Source organism: Platalea leucorodia (genome assembly GCF_965183815.1).
Source record: "Platalea leucorodia genome assembly, chromosome: 5".
Classification (NCBI taxonomy): Eukaryota; Metazoa; Chordata; class Aves; order Pelecaniformes; family Threskiornithidae; genus Platalea; species Platalea leucorodia.
In genome coordinates, this window is record NC_138827.1 from 10,134,287 (window position 1) to 10,158,131 (window position 23,845).

Consider the following 23,845-nt stretch of genomic DNA (forward strand, 5'->3'; position numbering starts at 1 on the left):
TCACTGAACGGTTAAAAACATCAGTTTGGCTGTGACTAGCCTAAGTGACTTCAATTAATAACTCAGTCACATTCATAACTGAATTGTCTTTGAATAATCTCAGTTTCTTCTTTTGTTGTTGCAGGATTCATAGCAACAATTCTGCAAATTTTCTTATGTAGTCTACAGCATCTGCGTACATCATCTTCTGCCATGAAGTTCTTGTTTAAATTAAAGACTCTAAAATCTTTGTGGACTCTGAAGCCTCCTAATAGGGCGTTTCACGGACCCCCCAGGCTGCTTGCTTCTGATGTATATTCACAGTACGAGTCTGTCAGGCGGGGCGAACAGGAAATACCAAAGTACTTTAACTTTGCAAGTGATGTACTGGACAGATGGTCTGAGATTGAAAAGGTAGATGATCTTTTGTTGTGCAGATGAGATTCTTTAATTTGAAATTTCATTTGAAATAAGTTGGGGTTTTTTCTTTATCAAAAAAATCAGTTGCCAAAACTAATTTGCATTAGGAAATTATACAAAATCTCGTTCTTTCTTGCTTTATTTTAAAAGTGTCTCTGACCCTTGGTGCTCCCTATGTAGGTAGAAAAGGCAATGGTAAGTCCCTTTTGTCTTTGATTTAAACTCGGAATGGCTGTGCTTATTCCTTCTGCGTACTATAATGTTAGATAGTCACATCATAAAGATATAGGTAACATAACAATAACATTGCATGCTCAGGAAAATTCTCCCACAAATATTTAATTGCCTTCTCTAAAGTGGATTCTGTATTTGTCCAGATGTACTGTAGTTAGAGACCACTTAACTCCCCTCTTCCTGAGCAATCAGACTAGAAAGAGTCCTGGGATACCATGTTTTCCTGTTGTTTTATTTTGTTCTCTGCCTGTGCTGCTTCTGTTTAACAGTGTTCCACAACTCCCTCCAGAATATCAGGAGTATTATGTGAAGTATTTCATGTTATCTGTTATTTTGTAGGAGCATTAATGCTCAGTGTAAGGCTTAAACTGAAATAGGATCCAGACGAGGACTTGAGTCTGGAGACAATTGGGCTGGTAAACAGTTCAGGTTCAGAAAAGGAGAATTTATTGGGAAAATCTGAGCTTGATCCATAGCAAATCTCGATCCATTAAGGACAAGGGAAAAATAATAGCTTATATGCCAGTTGTGAAATACTCAGATCTTCCATAATTTGCAGATATTTATGCGTTATAATTTCATGGTCTTTCAGAAGAAAATGTTTTGGTTTTGAATCCCTGTGTTTTGTAGGCTGGAAAGAGATCATCAAACCCTGCCTTTTGGTGGATAAATGGAAAAGGAGAAGAAGTGAAGTGGAGCTTTGAGGAGCTGGGATTCCTGTCTCGGAAAGTGGCCAATGTGCTGACTAAAGTGTGTGGACTGCAGAAGGGGGACAGAATTGTTGTGATCCTGCCGCGAGTCCCAGAATGGTGGCTGGTGAATGTCGCTTGCATGCGAGCAGGTCAGTGAGCGTATCTGAGACGGATAAAACTGGTTAATGCAAATCAGTTGAGAGGATCAACAATTTATATGGTTTATAAAGGAAAAGTAATGTAGTAATGTAGTGAGTGGCCTAGCTACCAATTACACAGGCAGTCCTGAAGGATTTGCACTAGGTACTGTAGGACAGGTGGCCTGTGCAGCAGGAATGGAGATGACAGAAGGCAGGGAGGAGCCATGGAAGTCACCAGACAGGTCCACGTTTCATTCCTTACAGGAATACAGCAGCTGTGTTACTCCACTATAACTGTTTGGCTTGGGAATGCCAGGGCAAATTTTATCTCAGAGGTCAGTTTGGGAATGGTTAATAGTTTAGGTTCTTAGAAAAGATGTAAAAAATGCCATCCCAAACTAACTTTATTGCTCTTCCAGGAATTGTCTTAATTCCAGGAATATCCCAATTATCAGCCAAAGACATATTATATCGACTCCAGGCATCAAAGGCCACATGCATCGTTACCGATGACACGCTGGCTCCTGCCGTGGACTCAGTGGCATCTGAGTGTCAGTTTCTGAAAACCAAGCTAATCGTGTCCAAAGGCAGTAGGGAGGGATGGCTGAACTTCACTGACCTGTACAAGTGAGTATGAGTTAGTGACACTGCAGTCATGATGCAGAAAGCAGACCTGTCTTCCACAAGTGCTCATTTACAAGTATTTATCGACTACAAATACTCATCAAATGCCAACATTAAAGTGTTAATCATGACTGCTTGATTGCTGATCCACATCAGAGTTGTTTACTAACAGTGGTCTTGTTCTGGGAAGTTTCTATCCTGTTCTTCTTAAGGGGCAGTCTCTTTGCGGAAATGTAACTCCACATTATTTTAATCTAATTTGGTGAAAAGCTGCTGTGAAGCTTATTTGGGGTAGATGTTCTGTGATACGCAATACTTCGTTACATTCTGAAGCCCAGGTAAAGTAACCATTGAAGTCACAATTGCATTCTCTGTTTTAAAGAAACCAATCTGCTGACCATTCCTGCGTCAAAACAAGGATTCAAGACTCAATGTGCATCTTCTTTACCAGTGGAACCACAGGTTCTCCAAAGATGACTGAACATTCCCAGGGTAGTCTTGGCTTCAGACCCCTTTTAAGTGAAAGGTATGAAATGTTTGAGCCTGGTTGAACATGGGATAATTGAAACTGCATAGTAGAACTGATGAAAAATTACTGAATAAGAAATACCAATGTACAGCCCCAGTCCTTCTCCCTCTGAAATCGGACTAGAAACTCCAGCAGATTTCTAGGGAGTAGGGTCACCCCCAGTGTTTCCATTTTTCAATGAATATCTCTTACGCTTTCTTTAGAGTGGTTCAAAGGGCAGCCATCAGTTGGGAATACTTCAGCACAAAAAACCAAGAGATGCCATGCTGTTTGGACTGCAGAAAGCTTTGTGACATGTGTAGATGAGTAAAGGAAGAGTTTATGTTGGTTGCACAGTTCACCTTGGTCCCTCAGCAGCCTTAGAACTGAAACACCTGGTGTCCAACACAGCATCCATGAATGCTGCTGCTTCAGCCTTATCTTCCTACCTAGTGGAAAGTCACTTTATTGAAATTCAGACTCCTCTCTTTCCCTTACTCTATCCTATGTTATGACTGTCATCATATATGTATGATATACATATGTATGTGTGTGCATATATATTTATGCAAGCATATAATTGGGTGCCCTTTTATCCTAGAGCTAGCTCATAAAATAAACTTATTCGGAGTGCCCATGTATCTTGTCAGAAACCTTGACCTTGTTGGTTTTTTTGGTTTTCTTTGTGGTTTGGGTTTGGTTTTTTTAAGCAAGAATTTTTCATTATTTTTTCATTTCTTTCTGCTCTATCAGGTACTGGTTGGATGTGACTCCCTCAGACGTGATATGGAGCACAGCAGACACAGGATGGATAGTATCTTCACTGGCATCTGTTTTTGATCCCTGGGTTTTTGGATCTTGCATCTTTATACATAAGCTACCACGGACTGAATCAGCAGCCATCCTAAATGTAAGGAGAAACTCATGGAGATGTGTTAATCTGCAGAAAGGGCACAAAAAAATAATTCTTAACAGCATCCATAGATTTCATGAGGGTTGTGTCCGTAGTTGTGTTTGAGATGCTGTATCTGTTGCGTAAAGTCCCTATTTGCATTTTTAATGTACACAGAAGGGGTCAAACCTGCAGTTCATTCACACATTTTGCTCATAGCTGGTGAGCATGTGAAGGAGGATCATCCAAAAGCAGCACTAATTGCTTGCCTTTTGTTCTAGTGGCTGTGGAAGTAATATCAGCTGGTATTAATGCAGACTGAAACTGAAGCATTTCTCTGCCCACACTGGCCAAGATTAAAGTGAAAACCTCCCTATAATGTAGAGAGAGACAGGCTTATTCTGTCCATGCTCCAAGCTGTGCGGTCTGGGTGTCATGTAGACATGTTAGCATGCGATTTTGTCCAATCAAATATACTGTGAATTTCTGCATATTACACCAACTGTAGGCTGGTTTCTTACCCAACAGAGAGCATATGGTGCTTTTACATAGAAAGGAGAGCTACATTTGCCCTTTGTATCACCTGTTTACTGTACATCCACAAGGCAGTTTTTTGTCTGAGCTTCATATGTCCATCTTGTTGTTTAACTCACTAGACTCTCTGCAGATTCCCCGTTGATGTGCTGGTTGGTGCTCCAACATTGTTCCGCATGCTGGTACAAAATGATCTCTCCAAGTACGTCAAGAAATTATTTACTAATGTTTAATTTACCCTAACTAGTGATCTCCCAGATCTAGCTACTTGGCGCAAAATAGAGTAGTAATTTAGTTTAAAATAACCTTCGTGAAAAGACCATGATACAAAATTTCTGAGTTTTGCTGAGTTTTATGACCAAACAGAGAAACCTGATATTTTCCCTCAGAAATTTGAGACTTTACTGAACTTGTGAGCAAATCCCTGAGGGTATGAAACTGAGCGCCTGTTAAATTCTTTATCATAATTTTCAATTACCGCATTAATTGTCCATGCCTTGGGAAGGACTGTCATCCTGGAAAGTCAGTGTCAACATAACTGTGAGGGAGTGACTTGTTGTGGCAATTGTACATCGTCCCCTGCTCCAGTTCTCGCTGCGGGCCACTGTTCCTTCCTCTCCTCTTGCACTTTCTCACTTGGGCTGTTGCAGAGGGTCAGCAATCAGGGCCCTGGCTCAGCAAATTGCTCTGTGGTTAGTTATAGCCATGTCTTTAAATCCCAGCTGACTTCAGCAAAAATTTTACTTCGTTTTTCATGTGTGTTTGACTACTACTACTCCTCATATGTATAGTGTTGAGCACAGACTGATATCCTTGCTGGATCAGGAATCCTCTGATTTCCTCGCTTTGTGGAACTAACTCTCCCAGTAAACAGCTCTCTGGTATTATTTGTTTATAGTTGCATGCTCCTTGTCTTGCCCAATAGATTTAAGTACTGCCTCTCTTGTCTTTTAACTCCCTGTGAAGCTACAAATTCATGAACCTGAAGGACTGCATAAGTGGAGGGGAGCCACTCAATCCAGACGTCATGGAGCAGTGGAAAAGCAAGACCGGGCTGGACATTCGTGAAATATATGGCCAGACTGAAACGGTATATCTGTAGGGTCAATATTCTATTAAATCTGTGTAATTCCTTTTTGCTTTATGATGCTTTAATGCTTGTTTTCAAAGAACACAGCCTGTTTCTTCACATTTCTGTGAATGTTTCAGTAATCTCCTCCCCGATAATCTCTGAAAGAACACCTTTTCATGGCTCTCCTCACAGAACCTGCCAGAAACATGGATTGAGGAGATGTGCTCTGATATTTCCATAAATGTCCTTAAGCAAATTCTAAGTGACAGTGGCAGGCAAGAGGGCAGAGCTTGAATCTAAGGAAGAAGACTGGTTAGCAGAGGCCATGAATTCTTCGCAGATAATAGAACAGGACTCTTTCATGGAGTTTCTTAATTTTGCTTATCTGTACCATACAGCACTGACATATAGGATCCTATGAATCTTAATTCCTTACTTTGGAATTATTCTAGAAAATACATTTAATGAATTGAATGTGAATGTAGCAGTTTTCTATTGCAAAACTGTGTTTTGATTTTGATTTTTACAGGGAATAATCTGCTCTGTTTTTAAAGGAATTAAGATTAAACCTGGATCAATGGGGAAGGCAGCTCCCCTTTATGATGTGCAGGTTTGTTGGCTGCTCTTTAGACCCTTTCATAGGGGTTTTTCATTTGGTTGGTTTTGGGTTTGTTTTTCTTTTCCCATTGGACTAAAATACGTGTTGATTTTTATTCTAGATCATAGACAAAAATGCCAATATTCTGCCTCCAGGACAACAGGGGGAAATTGCTGTCAGAAGCAAACCTATAAGACCACTTGGTTTATTCTCTGAATATGTAGTAAGGACTTTATTTTATTCCTCATCACCACCAATCTCCCCAAAATCTCTCCAATTGCATAGTGGTTCAAAAGGCTGAATATTTTTCACCAGTTTATTATTTATGAACAGAGTAATTTGTTTGTTTGGATTGGTGGATGTTAGAAAAGGGAAGAGAAGAATTTGCTCAAGACTGAGTTAAATTTTTTTTAAAGAATCAAAATGGTTTTGTTTTTTAAACCTATTTTATTGTATTTTATAGCAATATCAGTACAATTCTTGAACATCCTTGACTGAAAAACTAAGTTCCAGTGCATTTAACATTATAGCATAATGTATGGCTAATGCATGCTCAAAATCTAAACTATTGTTTGTAAACCACTTTGAGGATAACCCTAAGAAAACCGCAGAAAGTGAACGTGGGGATTTTTATGTCACTGGAGACAAAGGGACTATGGATGAAGATGGATATTTTCAGTTCTTTGGAAGAGATGATGACATCATCATTTCTTCAGGGTCAGTTTGCATGCTTCATTTCCAAATCTGCCATTGTATAATCTTACATGTTGTGTTCCTGGTGAGCTTCTGACATGATAGTCCCATGATGAACGTATTGACCTCTTGACTTAGGAATACTTGCTTTTATTATTAGCTTTTCATAGACCTGCAGTATCATCTTGGTGATGTCAGCAGCATCTCTGTATCCATTTCCCCTGCAACATCTCATCTGTTTCAACAAAGAGTGAAGTCTTCCATTGGCAGAGGAGGGATTTTAATCTAATTTGGTTTTTGACTAAAATTGAAGGACATCTCTATTGGACTCAAAGAGCATTGAAACATTTTAATTTTAACATGTTGACATGAAACAATTTGATTTTGTATGATGTGATACTATAACATGGCATCAACTGGTACTGCAGACCCCCGCTATCAGAGTGGGATGGAGCTCCAGCTTAGGAGCCACAAGGAAAGGGGAGAGATGAAGAGGTATCCACAGCCCCAGCAGTCCTCTACCACATGACCGCCATGAAATGCTCCTACCTTTTAACACAGCCAACTTTCCCATTCTGCCTAAAGTTTCTATAGTTGGTTGTTGATTTGGTTTGGTTTGGTTTTTTTCAATATGACAATCAAAAAATATTTGGTACTGGTTTTCCAGCTCATAAAACCAAATCCTACATTTTTGTTTCCTTACCTAGATATCGCATTGGGCCATTTGAAGTAGAGAGTTCCCTGATAGAGCACCCAGCAGTAGCAGAAACAGCTGTTGTCAGCAGCCCAGATCCCCTCAGAGGAGAGGTAATGATGCTGAACAGTGACGGGTGAAGCAATATGTTTGTTTAAATATATAACTATATAAAGCAGTTCCTACTTTACTGAATAACATACAGCTCTAAGGCAGTCATGTCATCATGGATAATGCTACTTGGGGTGACAGGCAAAATCCCTTCCCATTTACATGCCTTTGCTCATCTTAGTTTCTTTTCAACCCAAGAAGGTCTTCTCTGTGGAGAACATTACAGTGATGTTTACTTTCCCCTTGTTGTTAAGCACTTGTCTATATGCTGAAATTGTCTTTTCTGGCTGTCTTGGTGGAGCCAAAGTTACACTATAACTGCCCTAGCATTAGACTTGGGCTACGTATGGAGAAAGCACAGTCGTGTGCTGGGATGATATGGGCCTACTGTCCTCAGTGTGAACTTCAGAGAGAAACAAAATGCCCCTCAGCTTCAGGGAGAGCTCTGCAGAGACACCTCTTATTACTTCTTCTTCTTGACCCTCGCTGAGAGGACAGAGCAAATGAGGGCAGGAAGACTGTGCTTTCAACTTTCCCTTCTGCACATACATGTGCAGAAGCTGAGCACAACCATTTCTTAATTGTGCTGGTTTCTCTGTTCCTCCCTTTTGCGTATCATGACCCTGAGCAGTACTGCTCACTGGTAACCTGTATTATCAGCTCTTAAAAATGGGTGGTGTCAGATCACTTTTGTTGACCTTACCTTACAGGTTGTGAAAGCATTTGTGGTCCTGTCCCCAACCTTTTCATCCAGTGACTTGGAGAGCTTAACCTGTGATTTGCAGGAGCATGTCAAGAAAACTACTGCTCCATACAAATACCCTAGAAAGGTAAATGCTGCTGAGGAGAAACTTTAAACCAGGGCACCCTTCCGTAAATCTCAGAAATATTACTATTTGGGTTTTCATGATTCACCTGAAAGAGACAGTGGTAAACATTCAGCTAGAGCACTGGCTCTAGAAAATCTTTCCTACATAACATTAGTTTACATTGATTTTCATGCATTTGAATAAAGCATTTGTTTAAACCTCTCAAAAATTTCTAGGCTTCGTATGATATCCTGGTTAGATCTGCATGTTCTAAGTCAGGCTCATAATCGTAATTCTCCATTTTGTATTTAATCTTCAACGAAGTCCTCTACGGTGACTTTAGGATAGTACCTGACTGAATCTGAAAAATTTTTATCTACTGGTCCTCACAGTTAATAAATAAGAGGAAAGCCTGGGAGGATACATTTGGTGTTTCTCAGTAATCCTAGCACTACAGGAAAAGAGCTACTAGCAGCGCCATAGTTCACTTGTGCAGAACTCATAGGAACTAAGGACCATTAAAGACTTCGTGCCAATAACATCCCTTTTTTCTACTTTTTGTCATTCATCTCTGACACCATTTAGGTATTCATCCTTCTGTTACAGTACTCATGTTACAGTACTCAGTTTGGTTAGCTGGGAGGCAGCTACACAGATGTTTGGCCATCTAGGTAGCCAAAGAAATTGTTTCATAAGTGGCACAATGTGCTGCCTTGATTTGGCTTGGACTTGATGCTTTAGGCAAGCAGTTCTTACTGATGGGAGTCCTCTTAGTTTTCCACATATGCTGAGAGCCAGTCTTGGAAAACCAACACTGTAGAACACACTACATTATCTGTCTGTCTTTATTTAGGTGGAATTTGTCCAAGAGCTGCCGAAGACAGTCACTGGGAAGATCAAGAGGAATGAATTAAGAAACAAAGAGTGGGGACGGATGTAGTAATGTTTGGAATATAACAGAACTTTTTTCATTCCACTAACACTATACAAATGTCTCTGATATAATGGCCCTCCTTCTGATCTATTTTTCTTAAATGCCTGAGCATCAAAACCTATAGATAACACCAAGATGTGATGTTTGCACCTGCTTGCGAAGCTTCTAATGTCAGTACCACGGTTTCAGTTCCTGAAGCACTGCTGGGAAAGGGAACAAACCATACAACTCCATTCTAGTCCTGAATGTCCCCAGGTTCACCAGAATTTGGCTGGTGACCCATCTCTTTTAGATGGCATCCAGGATCAGTGAAGAGATATTGCTGATATTGATTGTCTAGCTCTAAGCTGCAGAAGAGGCAGGCATGGATTTGAGTGGTTCAAATGCTCTGTCCTTAAATGCAGCATGTGTAAACTGAATGCAGCCCTCCTATCATTTACTGAAGATGGAAAGACTCCTCTTTATTGATACCACCATATGACCTTCATAAAGCTTTCTTGTTAATACATGTGTTGATAACAAGCAGTGCCAGCTTCTCCCATGCTTTATCCACAAATACTCTCTCATACAGAAGCAGTTTCATTGCTCGTCCTCTGTTCTGATCTTAGCACACAATAGACGAAACTCCTGTACCACTTCTGGTGGTCTTTAAAATGAAGTTTGCTGTTGGGCAGGTGACCCAATTTGTAGAACAGACCATGGTTCTTTGCCGCAGTAGACACTTGCTACAGGAAGTGTCTATTTCTGAAGCCACTTAGAGGTGAAACCAGTGAAAAAAATCTCCCTTGATCTGGTTTGGATGATCACATCTCAGTTTAACATTTAGCTCTTAGCTTTATGAAGAAGCATGTGCTGTAGTGTACACACCCTTGCTTCTTACAGTTCCCATGCAATAGTGGGCCAAACTTTAAGGCTGCATCAGTTCTTAGCTGTTCATCCTCAGTTTTTTTTTAATTTTGTGTACTCAAAGAAGATTTCATTTTCTGGCATGATTTTTTCATTATTTGACAAAAACATCTCCAGCCTTGGAGTCCTCTTCTGTTCATTAAATAAGAAGAAATTGCTGGAGGACAATAGCATCTTTAGGCAGGAAAGAAGGTCTTTTACAGCTGTGTCTCACTGCCTGGAGTTCTGTGTCTACTGCAGCTGCAAAGTGAGATTTGGAGAATTCTAATTTTGAGAAAGTAAAATATTTTATTTCTTGAGAGTAAACACTTTGCTTATGTCAGTGAAACAATTTCTGTACTAGGAACTGCTGAAATGAAAGCAATTGTCAATAAATATGTTTACTTCATTCTTTTTGACAGTAGTTTCATTTTTTGTAATGCTTCTTCATGTATTTCACAGAGATTTCAGAACACTTTTCACTATTTCATTCCTAAGGTTTCTAGGAGCATTAGATTACGTGATTATAAAGCTAATCATTAGTTTCTTGAATGCACTTGTTTGGGCATGTCACTTGTCGCTGCCTCAAGCTCTTTTCTGTACCCAGTTTCCTTTAAAAGCCATGTACTCCTGGGCCTTGCAGGAGTACATCCTCTAGATCTTTCTGCTTGGTTTCAAACAAACAAGTGTTGAAAAACAACAGAAAGTGGACAAAACAACAAAAAGTCCGCAAAAAGTGGAATGATAATCAAGCATACAAACTGGACTTCAGAGCCCCTGGAAAGTATCCGTGTCTCTGCAGTTAGCTGTTTGGGCAGTTAAACTCCAGTAATGCCTGAGGACTGGGAGGTTGATTTTTCCCTCCCCCCTCACCAGATTTAAAGACCTAAAATCAAGCAACTAAATTCAGAGTTGGGAAAGTTCAGAGCCTTAAAAAAAAGAATTCTGAATGAAACTGCCACACTGAAGACAAGAGTTTTACCACTGATTTCAGTGGGGTCGTGACTCTTGACTCTCAAAATTCTGGTGTGGCTCATTAGAATAATTTGCTCCAGGCTTCAACACTACAAGTGTCACTTATGGTGGTCCCTTGCTTAGCTGACCTTAGAAACTGGGTTTCTGTTGTGCTCTAGTACCCAGTTGTTTGCATGAATGGGCTGGGATCAAAGTCAAGCAGGCTGCTGGGTTATTCATGCCACATGCTGTGGCTGTAGCCTGTGAGGTGCTCCGCTCCGTGCTGCAGCAACCTCTTATCGTTGATATTCAGTACACTTTTCTGTCTCATCTTCAAGATTTGTTTAATTCTCCTCCTCTGCCTAGGATCAGAGAATCGCCAATGCATTTCCTCTGATCCACGCAGAGTGATTTCAGAGACACAGGCTCGCAGCTACAAGCAGTTGAAAGCAAAATGCATCTCTCTAGCACATACATAGCTTTCTTTTGGAGCCACAAAGTTTGAAACATGACTGGACTGTATCATTCTGGCTGAAAAATATAATTTTCAATAGACTAGCCTTTCCCTTTGAGACCTCCTCTCCATCCCTCTTACAGCCCAACTTCAATTTGATGTTATTCTCAGAGACAACAGAAAAGGTAATACCTGCATAGGAAAAGGTATTCTATATAAAATATATTTTGATACATTATTTCCTGAGAGTTTAGCCTCTCATCCAAAGCCTATGGAAGGAACATGGTGACTTTGGTACGTATTACAGAAGGATTAAGGATTACAGAAGTGCAGCATTATGAGGAGGCTGCAAAACCACCTCACCCAGGTGTTAATGCTGCCAGTGCCTCTGCACGTTTTGCCTAATGTCTTCAAAGACAATGCTGTTCTCTGTCGTTGTATCAGGATGACAGGGAAACAGAAAGGGATCATAAGGAGGAAGTTGTGTTCTTGAGGCTTTCTGGTCTTCAGCCGTATGCTTCAGAAGATGATTAGCCCTTTCTTTTGGTGTTTTATGTGTGTTTAGAATGGGCAACACAGCTGTTCTAAGGACAGCAAACAAGTAAAATAACTGATTATAGTTCTTTTAGAGGACTTGTTTCTTTCTTTTGAATTTTTATAAAGTAGAGAAGAATCTTCAGTTTTAGCTGGGGACAGGGAACGTGTTTCCTCTTCAGTGTTTTCCCCTTAGTGGTCATATACATTTTTTCTGGTTTGGGATAGCGGCAGCGCAAGTCCTGAAAATGCATTGCTACAGCTAGGGGACTACAATTTTATTGCAGCAAGATTCAAAATCCACGTTTTTGGTGGTAGGATGAGAACCCTCTGTAGGTGTCCCCTTTTTTTGATGGCATGTCTCTTGTCTTCCAACTACTAGCCAGGAGTGGAATTCTCAGTGCAAGGCTGGGAGTATTTGGCGTGTTTTTAAACTGTGGAGCATGTTGTTATACATAGTATGAGACTACTAAATTGTGCAAGCAACATGCATTCATACTGAAGACTATTTTGAAATAGGTATGTACATAAGACCCCATCTTTTGGTTTAACAACCCCTCTGAGGTAAATGAAATGAGAATTGAGATTATATTCAGTATGTGAGAAATAATCCTGTCATATATGATGCTATCATATATCATGAGAAACTAGTAAGTTGTAGAAATTCATGGTACATGCTTAATGTTCCATGTACAATATATATGTATACATATATAATGTGTGTGTGTATATATATATTTTATGTGTCTGTAATTTGGCACATAAAATTGCTCTGCTTGCATTAGTAAGAAAGTTAATATTTAGTTTTATGTCTAGAAATCCGTAATGCATTTCCGGAATGTGCTTGGAACTTGGTCTTGCAGATTTGCTGGATGGTGATTTTTGTGACTCTGCGTGTGTTATTTTAACCAGTCCACTGAGCAGGAGCATTTCATGAGTGATCTACAACTTCATCTCCTTTCCTACAATACAAAAGGTTGAAATAAAGCTGTAACAAAAAACAGAGCAGCCATTAGGTGAGTTTAGTTTTAGTTATTCACAAGGCTTTTCAGATTGTTGATGTAAAACCAATTATTATGCTAATACTTGATCTGAGTCTTAATAGTCCCTCTGTAAGAATAAAAAAGAACACAATTTGTAAATGAAATGGATGTAAGTGTATCTGTGTGGGAAGGGTTCATTATTGAAAAGACCAATCAAGGGGTACTTTGCCAAGTTTGGCTGTCACATTCAAGTGTTAGATTTAAGATGCACCCCAGAACTCCCCATCAGGGTCTGAGCTTCCATCAGCTGTGGCAGAGCAACAGAGTCCAGCAGCTTCTTGTTTCCTAATGGATTCCTTTACAGTCCTAAAATCCAAAACAAAGTTATCTTCAAGCACAATCTCACAGGCTTCTAGTGAGTGTAGAAAATGAAATCCCCCATGAGAGCAAGAAGTTTGTTTAATATGATTCTACCAGAACAAAAGTGAACAAAATAAGGTTATGGTGAAATCTGGCTGCAGCAGGGTCTGTTTGCCAAGGAGCCCATGCTCCACACAGCTCCGTGCTCTCAAGCCAGGTTCCCCTTGAGAGAGGGAGGCTGCGGGCACTACAGTCCTCTGCTCTTCAAGGCCTCTGTGAGTGCTACACATTTCAGATAAATGAGCCCCATTGGAGAAGGTAACACACTTTGCCTCTTTAATTTGGATATTTACAATTACTTCCAGTGGGTGATACGGCATATGGCTATATTTCCAAAAAAGTGTTTATCTCAGCCTTTTATGATGCTTTCATAAAAGATGGGTATTTGGTTTTCTGTGGTACTTCCTAGGCAATGAGGTGCAGAGGTGAGGTTATTTGCTGGGTAAGCGGCCAGGCATTCACAGCTGGATTCTTTAAACTTCGTTGTCTATTATTATTATTATTATTATTATTATTATTATTATTATTATTATTATTATTATTATTATGATCAGACTGGATAGAAAGCATTATTTTCTTAGTAAATGAAGTAACAGAAATTTGAAGGAAGCAGAGAGGACTTTGTGCGCTTCCCCTAATCAGATTAAATACTTCCACAGGCTTTTTTCCCTTACCATGCTTATAATCGGCAGCAAAACAACACTAAAGGTAAACCCCTTCTACTAGGTGACATGAAGCTACACTCCTGAGAGATTCCTGAAGGAATCAGGCCTGTTAATGAATGGAAAGAGGATTATGTAAATTCACAATGTCTACATCTGCTTAACCCCATTTGTAAATTCCTTTTTCCTATTAAATTGTTTGTTTATATTTTTTTTCTCGTCATTACCAAGCTTTGGATGACTTTGAATTCCTCTGATACACTACAGGGTCTGTCTGATGCAGGCTGGATACAATTTGACTGTTCCACCTCATTTTCTCCATGGATTCAGGAATCGTGTATCTTTTCACATGGCAAGCTACAGTATGACGCAGCAACTATTTTAAATGTAAGAATAAAAACAGTGTGTCATTGAAAACAAAAGCTGTTGTATGAGTGGGTTGTTAATGCAAGGCACGAGGTGAGACAGCACTCTAGTAGAGAGGAAATTCAAAAACATAGATTCAATTTTTGTACCACCCACAGACATATGGATTAGATCAATATGGATCTAATAGATCAATATGGATCTAATAGACAATTGGGCAAGTCACATCTCTTTATACCACAGATTTTTTCTTAGTAAAAATGAGCAATGAAATCTCCCTCTCCACTCTCAACCATCCTGAGGCATGCTCTGTTCCCACCAAATAACGGTGTCACTATCTCTGATTTTTGCATGGTGTTTGCTTGTTGGAGTGCCCATGACAAGAAGTTTCGGGAAGTTCACAGCAAATAGAACTCCTTTTTTTTTAATGCTCAAAATCTGTCTACATTTCCTATGACCCACTATTTATTGCATGATGTTGCAGCATGATCTTACCAGGTATCCATTCCACTAGAGCCATGTTGCAGGCTGGAGCTTTCTGCCTTAGTCCCATCCCACACAGAGTGTGCTGTCAGAGTGTAATAATTTCAGAAGCTGGGATCGTCATGGAGACCTGCAAAATCGCCATTTCTGCTTGTATGCAGCTGGACCCTAGATTCAAACCATATTCTTTCCTTCAGTGATTCTAATGCATTTACTTCTTGGTTTTTTTTCCCAGCATATATGAAGTTACAAATTCAAGAGCCTGCAATACTGCATGAGTGGAGGGGAGTCAAACCACCATGCCATGATGGCAGAGTAGAAAAATAAGACTGGGTTAAGATATCTATGAATGTTATGGCCAGACCAAATCAGTATGTTTGCAGTCACTCGCATACAGTGTATATTGTGTGAAAATATCATCACAAATGTCTAGGGTAGAAGTTCCCTGGCGAAAATTTTTAACTCAGGCCGGACTGTGGTTCAGATGAGGGGAAACTCCAAGTCCCATAAATCCAAGTTTGTGGACTTGCTTGTCCCCCTACAAGAAATATCGGTAGAATGCTGATGCTAATGACAGCATAGCCAAGGACACTGCTCTGCTGCTTTGCTCACACCAATACAAATCAGAGAACATTTCTGAGAAGTAAATAGAGCCAAATTACTGTAAAGCAAATCTAAATCAGAAGCATTTCAAGCCCAGTTGATATAATCTGGAACACCACTTTGAATGAAAACAGGATTTTTACCACTGAGTAGGATCTTTCACTGATGTAGGTCAATGCTGTTGTATGGATTTCTCTCAGCTGTGCTGATTTACAGCATTACATAAACGAGTAGTGGACTTTAAAAATCACAGTGAGAAAACATGTTTTAAAATTAACATCTTTTATTTCTTCTAGAATTGTAGATTGGTTAGTGAGTCAGCTGCAAAATTATCCATTTGTATAGAATAACAAATCACATAAACTCAGTTTCCTTTTACAGGGTGTTGTACATGCAGCTCATGAGGGGATGCAAATTGAGCCTCGTGAATTAGGAAAAGCAGTTCCACCTTAGACGATGTTCAGGTACTTTGAGGAGTGCAAAGCATTCTGGTTATTTCAGTCTGAAATAAGATAAGGTCATGGCAGGGCTGTTTTCTGTTCAGCAGCATATCACCTACCTCCTCATGAGCAAGCTTTCTTTCATTTTAGGTAATAGATGAAAATGGTAACATTCTGCCTCCAGGAGAAGGCGGCAACCTTGCCATCCAGATCCAACCTTGCCAACCAGCAAGGCCTTTCTGTCTTTATGCTAGGTATGTGGTAAGGAATCAGACACGTTTTGGGGAATATTTTCAGTTCACTGGTGACTTTTCAAGTGTCTCCCTCCAAACATGTATGCTTAGCTTATGAAAAACTGGGTTTTTCACACAGCTCTGAAGGCATCATAACTGATCTCAGAAGCACTGGGTTTGGCTTACCACTGAAGCAAAGATTTCAGAATTATTTGCCCAGCTCTGCTTCTTAATACCAAATTCTTATTTCCTCTCTAGGTATTGCATTGGGCTGCTTGAAGTAGAGAGGGAGTACGCTGACAGAGCATCCAACAGGAGCTGCAACAGCTGTCAGCAGCTCAGACCCCATCAGAGGAGAGGTAAGGACATTGATATTAGGAGCTACCTAAAATATCTAATGTACATGTGTACTGAGAGATAGCTATACCTGCAAGGGAAATCTTGGCTTGTATTAGCATTGTAAAGATGTAGACCAGTGTTTTCAAATACATTTGAGGCGATGAAGAGGCATCTAACTTCCTTTTGATTTCAGAAAAATTGGGTGTAGCTAGGCCGATTTGAAACTCTGGCAATGGCTTCTCTGAATCCCAGTGAGATCCTGTACCTTGAAGGAATGTCCCCTAGCTGTTCTTCTTAGGAAGGCCATTAAGGAAATGTGGCCTACTTAAGTCACCTCTCGTCTTGAACACTGTGAGGACATGACACGGCTGCCCAGACACCAGTGAAGACTCCCTGTCTGCTAGGAACTCCACTATGCTCACTATAAGTAGTTTTAAGGCTCATATGTGGAGCTCAATAAGCGATAAAACCCAAAAAGGTGTCTGGCATCTGGCCAGAAACTTGTATTTCTACTTGCCTGAAAGAAATTTGGTTGTAGAAAATTGTTATTCATCTTAGTTTTTCTGCTGAACATTATTCATCAAGTTAGTGATTGCTGAGTGTTGCCTTACTCTAGCTCTCACCTTTAGGTGGTAAAAGCTTTTATTGTTCTGTCTCCTGAATTTACATCTCATGATCCTGTAAAATTAATTCTTCATCATAGGAAAAAATGTTACTGCACCTTACAAATACCGGAGGAAGGCAAGTTTCACTGAGTTCTGAATATACAAGTAGTTCCTGGCAATGCACCCTAAAATTAAAACTCTTCTAATCAAATGTAACAATCAATCAGATTAGAAATACAATCAGGTTATATTTTGGAATAGTAGAATTTTGCTTTTTTTCTCCTGGAACCTCTTTTACTCAGGTTTTGAAATGTAACATTGAAAAATCTGTCCCCATCCTAGCTACATAAGTAAACACTGCTTAGCTGAACATCATAGGCCTATCCTGATAGGATCAGATGTTGTCTTCTTACATTGAAACTACAGATGAACCTATATTAGATTTCACTGTGATTATGTACAGGGAAATGAAATGTTCCTTCACCTAATCAAATTGTGTCTATGAGCATAAATTTATCCTAATTACTTTAAACAAAAGAATCAGATTTTCCAAATGAAATACAGTTATAAAATATTAAATGTATTTCTAGACTTTTTGAATGACTAACTGAACAGAGAAAGATAATGCTTGGATGTTACAATAACAGGGGTTTTGAATACTATAGCGTGGGCGAAAGCCTCCGCTGGCAGCAATCAATAGCCTGTCAAGTTCCTCAGCAGAGTTATCGCAGTTTGCACTGGTCGCGTATTATCAGGCTCAAAGGGTACTGAAGGTTTGGGGGAATCTCGGCATGAGTTTCACAGCTCATTACTGGTGGCAGTGGGCTGTGCAGAGGTAAACAGTAGAACAGCCTTTCCAGGTGAGGCAGGAATCAAACTCCCCTAGCCGAGTATCTAGAATGGCTGAAAAGAATCCCAGGGTGTCCACGTTCAGAGTTGCACATGAATAGTTTGTCAGGAGCAGCAGGATAAGCCCCACCTGGCTAAGCAATGATGCGCCAGCTCCCACCAAAAGTCTTCAAAAAAGACTTTGCTGTCTGTCTTTGGCTTCCCTCAGTTTCTGCACAGGGTTCCAACAACAGTGATGCAGGGTTTTAAATTTCTCTTCCCTTTTCCTGAGTAACAGCTTTGTTCTGGGAGATTAATTTTCCTCTCCTTGATTCAATCAGAACAGAGGGAAAACATGTTGGATATTTTAAATGTAATTCCATTTTTGGACCGGAATAACTAGAAATAGCATCAGATTTTTAAGTGCAATCATAAAAGCATGTTGAAAAATGTAATCCGGTCACAATTTCAGAATCGGATTCTTTTTAAGCACATTCAGATTTCAAACGTGAATAAGTACTTTTTGGCAAAGTAATCCACTTTGTCTGAAGTGAAGTAATCAGATTGTTCATGTAATCTATTTATTCTATGTAATCAGGTTTTTAACATAATCTAATTATGACCTTGGGAAGTAATTGTTTTTAAAGCATTCTTAAAAATATAATCCCAGAAGAGATTATTGGGGTTTCGCACTGGTCTACATCGGGCTTTTAACAGATCTGGCTAGATATTCCCCAGAGCCCTGTTCTAGTGGTGTAAGTTGCTCATTACAGCAGCAAGGTCTCCCTCAGGTTTCCTCTCTGCTGCCTCACAGACTTCTCAATCAGAGTCAGTCAGAGTCGCCAACACATGAGTGCAGTTTTGTAATGATACAAAACCTGAACTTGACCAGAAAAAAGTGAGGAAAGAAACAGGTGAATCAAAACATTTCTGTTCGCTGTGTGGGCAGGAGTCCTAGCTCTGCCTCATCGGCCGGGGTTTCACACAACCAAACAAAGCCCCTTAGTTGCTCCCTTTGAAGTCCAAGTTGCGCTCAAATTCAGTGGTGTGTGATAGTTGCGCACTACTGGTTTGAGGAACTACTGAGTCATCCAACTGACGAGCTCTGTTTCTCTAAAACGTAACTCATTCTTTTTCTTGGGCACTGGGACTGATGTGCTGCCTGCCTGCTTCATCCTCAAAAGAGTCTGTAGCTTTTAAAATCACGGGCTTGCCGCAGAAAAGGAACCCAGCTTGGAATCAAGCTGTGTCAAAGTGCTAACTATTGTTGTTATTTCTCTTTGCAGACAAGTTGGAGTTTGTTCAACAACTACCAAAGACGATCTCTGGGAAGATCCAAAGGAAGAAGCTAAGGAACAGAGAGTGGGGAAGAGCTTAGCTTTGCTGCTGAGCTCCTGATCAGAACATGCTCATCCTGGACTGCTTTCCTGCCTTCTGGCATCCTGTTCCCTATCAGTCTTAAGAGTTGCTGGACAACTTTCTAAATACCAATTTTTGTTCTGGTGCTTTGGGGTGTTTCTAAAGCAATATGGTCCCTATAATTTTAAATGTATGTGGGAGAAACTGTTTTGAAAATAATGATAAAAGAGGGGAAATCAGACTTGACTTTAGCTTTTGCCTTTATTTTTGTATGTGCATTGTTATCACTGAAAGCCACAAAGTATGCAACTATGTGTCAAATATTATTTTGTGAGAATGTTTTTTTAATAATTGTTGATGATCAGACTTCCAGCTTTAGCCAGTGCCGGGTCACATATAGGTTCAGGATTAAATATAATCAAGGATTTCCTGGACTGAGTAGTAAGTTCAGACTGTGAGATATTTCCATAACAGTCAAGCACAGTTACGTGGGTATGGGTGCAGCAGAGGTTTAGATCATCCCTGTTAGGTCACATCTCACATTTCTTGTTACCCCTCTGTAGCACTTGCACCTCACACAGTGCTGCTACAGCACAGCCTGTGTACTCTTTATTCTTGCTTCAGAAGATATAAGTAGTAGCTGAACTCTGTGACCAAGGTTGTATTTACTGGGAGCACAAAAACACCAGTGAACCAAAAAAAAAAAACCCAGGGTTGTTTATCTCAAAATTTCCTGGTTCTGCTGTAAACCCACTATGCAGTACCCATGAGCACATCTGCTGTTGTACCAAGAGCCTGGGAAAATAGCAAACGTGCTGTGTAGTAAAGCTGTTGATGACCTTTCAGGACAACTAATTGAGTTATTAACTGGCAAACAAACACAAGTCCCAGGAGAGGCTGTGCCAGGAGGGTTCTGCAGGTGGATCTCGCCTCTTTCATACCCTTAAGCTCTGAAATGGATATTGCTTTGCTTTCCAGCTACGAAGCACGTAATTGCCTGAGGTCAAAAACAAAGAGAAAACAAATACGCAAAATGCTTCATCCATGTAGATTACATGAATCTAAATGGATCTGAGCTTGCACTACTGAAACCAGGGGATAGTTGAAAATTTATTTCTTTAGGAGCAGAATTAGACCTCAAACGAAAAATAAACCCCACTCTCTGGCGTATTTGCATGCTGAGAGGATTACATTTTTAAAGGAAATTACAAAAGTGACTGAAAGGAGGTGGTTTGGGTTTTTTTATTAATCAGTCCTTTGGAGATTCATTCCACAGAGAAAGTCTTTAGGCTGCCTCCTGTCCAAAGTGGTGTACTTGAAGTAAGCAACAGACATGCCAGAGATGAACTGCATCATCTGCCTTGGGTGGTTCCCCACTACATTTGCACCACCAGCTGCTCTGAACTCTACTTTCTGGGAGCAGGTAGTTACATTTTGGTGAGCAAATGAGAAACTTCTCTGGATTTCATTGCTACTACCATGAAAATCACTGGTCAACTTTTTTCCACGTGTGCTGGTGGAAGGCTGCTATAGTACACTCACTGTTTGGGGGTTGTCATACTTCTTATTTGTTTGTTCCAGGACTTTGAGGACAAATTAGGCTGACCCATCTGTGTGTGTATCGCCTATCATTATTGCACGCAATAATGGTTAATGACATCTCCAAACAGTAGCAGCTGTATTGGGTGTCTCAAAATGTATTTACATGGCGCAGGCAGCCAGGGGGATGTCACTAGAGTTGTTGCTGTAAACCCCTGAGTGCTCTTAGGAATTTACCCCGGGAAAAGGGCCAAATCTGGCTGCCGTGCAAACTCACTCATCGATTTCAGTCTCTCCACACTGGGTGGAAGATGGGCTTAATGCCCTCTTGTGTACATACGCTAGAAACACTGTGTTCAGAATGGCTTTTTGTGTGCGTGTGTATCACACAGCTCGAAAGCCACTTAACAGCTGCAGTAAAGTGAGGAATGGGAGAAGTTATTTGCAACATGAGGAGAGCAGATGGAAGATATTGTGCCCTGTTACAGAGGCATGAAGTTCCTCAAACCCTGACCCAAACATTCTTGCTCTGAATCTCACTGTATGTGCTCCTGAAGTGTAAATTCAAAGAGCTGAGCACTGCACTGTGGTTTTCTCCAGGTTTCACTGGGAATTTCATGTGGTTGTCATTGCCCTGTCCATTTTAATTTCTCTGACTGAGTACCTAGGCTTCTGGACGCCTTAAGACATAGTTACCCTTGCTCCCAGTCTTGATTGAAAAATGGTAAGAGAAGAAGCAGAACCAGTTAAATAGCAGTCAGATCAGAAAAATGGGGTTATTCTCTTTTCAGATCACCTTAACATCAGTAAACAGTGTCACTTCAGGTAGTCTGCTGTATGCCCTTTTTAAAAAGTGTTACAATGAGAGACAAGTAGCCTATAATTACTCTAGCTTTTTCAGAATATCATATGTGATTTACCAAACTGGGGAGGGTCATCTCCTAACAGTGAACTCTACAGCAGTAGGTCGGGGGAGCTGGCTCTGAGTCCACAATGAGACACAGAATACAGGGAGAGAGAGGTGGTACATGACTTGTGCAAAGACACTGATGCCAAATTGGATAGTTTACTTTTGAGTAATTTCAGAGCTTACATTCAGTTTGCAAAAAGTGACTTGAAAGCTTTCAGATACCCGTAACACATAGCAATTCGGTGGTTTTCCTGGAAGACTGGCCATGCACTGATGCCTGCAGAGATTCCACATGTGGGCTCTAACAGCCTGATCCTGCCTCTCCATAGTCCATTACTTCCATAGCTGCTATCTGTGCTTGTTGTTTCTAGCAACATCTCTGACTGTCTTCTGACTCTGATCCTTAATTATACCTTTTATTGCCTCTATATAGAATCATAGAATCATTTAGGTTGGAAAAGACCTTTAAGATCACTGAGTCCAACCATAAGCCTAACACTGCCAAGTCCACCACTAAACCGTGTCCCTAAGTGCCACATCTACACATCTTTTAAATACCTATATTTACATACAGTCTATATATATTATATAGTCTATGTGTATGCTTATGTATAGCCTTTATTTATCTAGGTCTCAGTTTAAAAATATTTTCCCCTTGCCGGGCTTATTGCCTGCGGTAGCAATACTAGCAGACCGTACTGTGACTGTAGTAGATTCATCTAAACCAAGTGTCTCATAATTGAATAGCTGGAGATCCTGCATCATGCTGCTGCCTTCCAGAGCACGGATTTTGTGCCTCATCCCTTTGTCACCCTGTTTCATAGCAATGACTCAGTAGTCTGAGTTTTCATTGTCCTCCTCAGAGCTGATGGCCCACGTCTGAACTGCATGTATTTTGTCCACAGAAGTGTCCACCAGATATTAGAGGTGATATTTACTGGCACCAGGCTTATGAAAATCTTCATATCTTTATCATACCAATTCTCATACTGTGTTTAACTCCAGAATCTGAAAATAAAGTCCCACTGTTGCCATTTCCAAATTCATTCGTGCCACAGAATAGAGTTACATATTAATGTAGGGTGGATTATCCATTCTCCAAAGGCAGTGAACCAGAAATGCAGTCATTCATATTCAGTGCTCTTTCCATCTTCTCTTAACTTTTTCAGTGATTGTGCCTTTCTTCGGAAGGTAACTGGAGAAGTGACGTCTGTGTTCTTGGGGGCAAATAATCCCCACCACGGAACGCGATGTGCGATACTAATGAAGGGCCACAACCACTCGGAGAACTAGAGTGAGCCAGGAGGAGGCAAGCCTTGCCAATTAAGTTCTAGGCAAGATACATAAGAGGGAGTTGAAAGAATTCTCACCTGATCGCAAATAGCATCTCCAGGTAAGCACAAATTACTTAAACACCCTGAGAAATTAGTTTTTATTTAGTAGTTCAAATACTTAGTCTTCTCAAAAACAAAAGATGCCATCTGCTAATGTAAAAAAAAAAAATCTATAATGCTGTGTTTTATTCCTCTTTCTTCACATGATTGATTGTCACTTTTATGAAGGAGGGTGGACTACCAGAAAGCAGTTATACTTCTCTGTTTTGTATCAAGCAGACTGAAGTAGTTTCTTTCTGCAAGAACATCTTCTAGGTCTGAGTCTGCTGCAATCACTGGCTCAGATCTAAGGGAAAAACAAAGCAGCAGCCAATTCTACAAAGATTTCACTGATTAACTGTGAGTTCTGGAATCAGGCCTTTTTAAATTACTTGCTCAGGATAGAGATAAGAAGCAATATGTTATAAGCAGACTGTGAAAAAAGAAAAAGCCTCCATCTATATCTTTTAGTCTCTGAAGCTGAATGTATCTGGAGCACCATGTTCCCATACATACAGCTCTAATTCACTCTTTTGCCAAGTGTTTTCAGGGTAATACACAACTGCAAATAGTATTTTGTGAAACCAAATGCAACTCTGTATATTCAAGGACAAATGCAGACATGGCAAAAGCATTAGTCCAGTAAACAAATCAATAACAGAATGTGGAAAACCACCTCTGAGTTATTCATGATAGTTTGCTATCCAACTAATACAAGGCAAATGCCAGGGGGAGAAGGGGGCACAATCTTTTCTTTGGACAAAAGGAAGGCAGAGCAAATGGTGCAATGTGGAACATACTTCTGGTTAATGTTTAGTGCTTTAGCAACAAAAGCAACAGTAAGGATGTTTATCCCATCTCTTCCATATTGGTTATTGGTTATATCCTGTATTCTGAGGCAAAAACCAGGAAAAGAGGATGGCATCCATCCTGCAACCAAA

The 23,845-nt window shown here is 40.2% G+C and overlaps 1 protein-coding gene across 1 annotated transcript; it reads left to right on the forward strand.

Moving 5' to 3' along the window:
* Window positions 1-192: 192 nt before the first annotated feature.
* On the forward strand, window positions 193-19,101 carry LOC309591137 (acyl-coenzyme A synthetase ACSM4, mitochondrial-like; the record flags this gene model as incomplete). The annotated part of the gene is made up of 13 exons (XM_082313059.1): window positions 193-393; window positions 1,264-1,474; window positions 1,885-2,092; window positions 2,472-2,615; window positions 3,351-3,507; window positions 4,146-4,225; window positions 4,990-5,113; window positions 5,625-5,705; window positions 5,815-5,916; window positions 6,283-6,410; window positions 7,094-7,193; window positions 7,902-8,021; window positions 19,015-19,101. The coding sequence occupies 13 exons, from the start codon at window positions 193-195 to the stop codon at window positions 19,099-19,101; spliced, it is 1,743 nt and encodes a 580-aa protein (XP_082169185.1).
* Window positions 19,102-23,845: the final 4,744 nt, after the last annotated feature.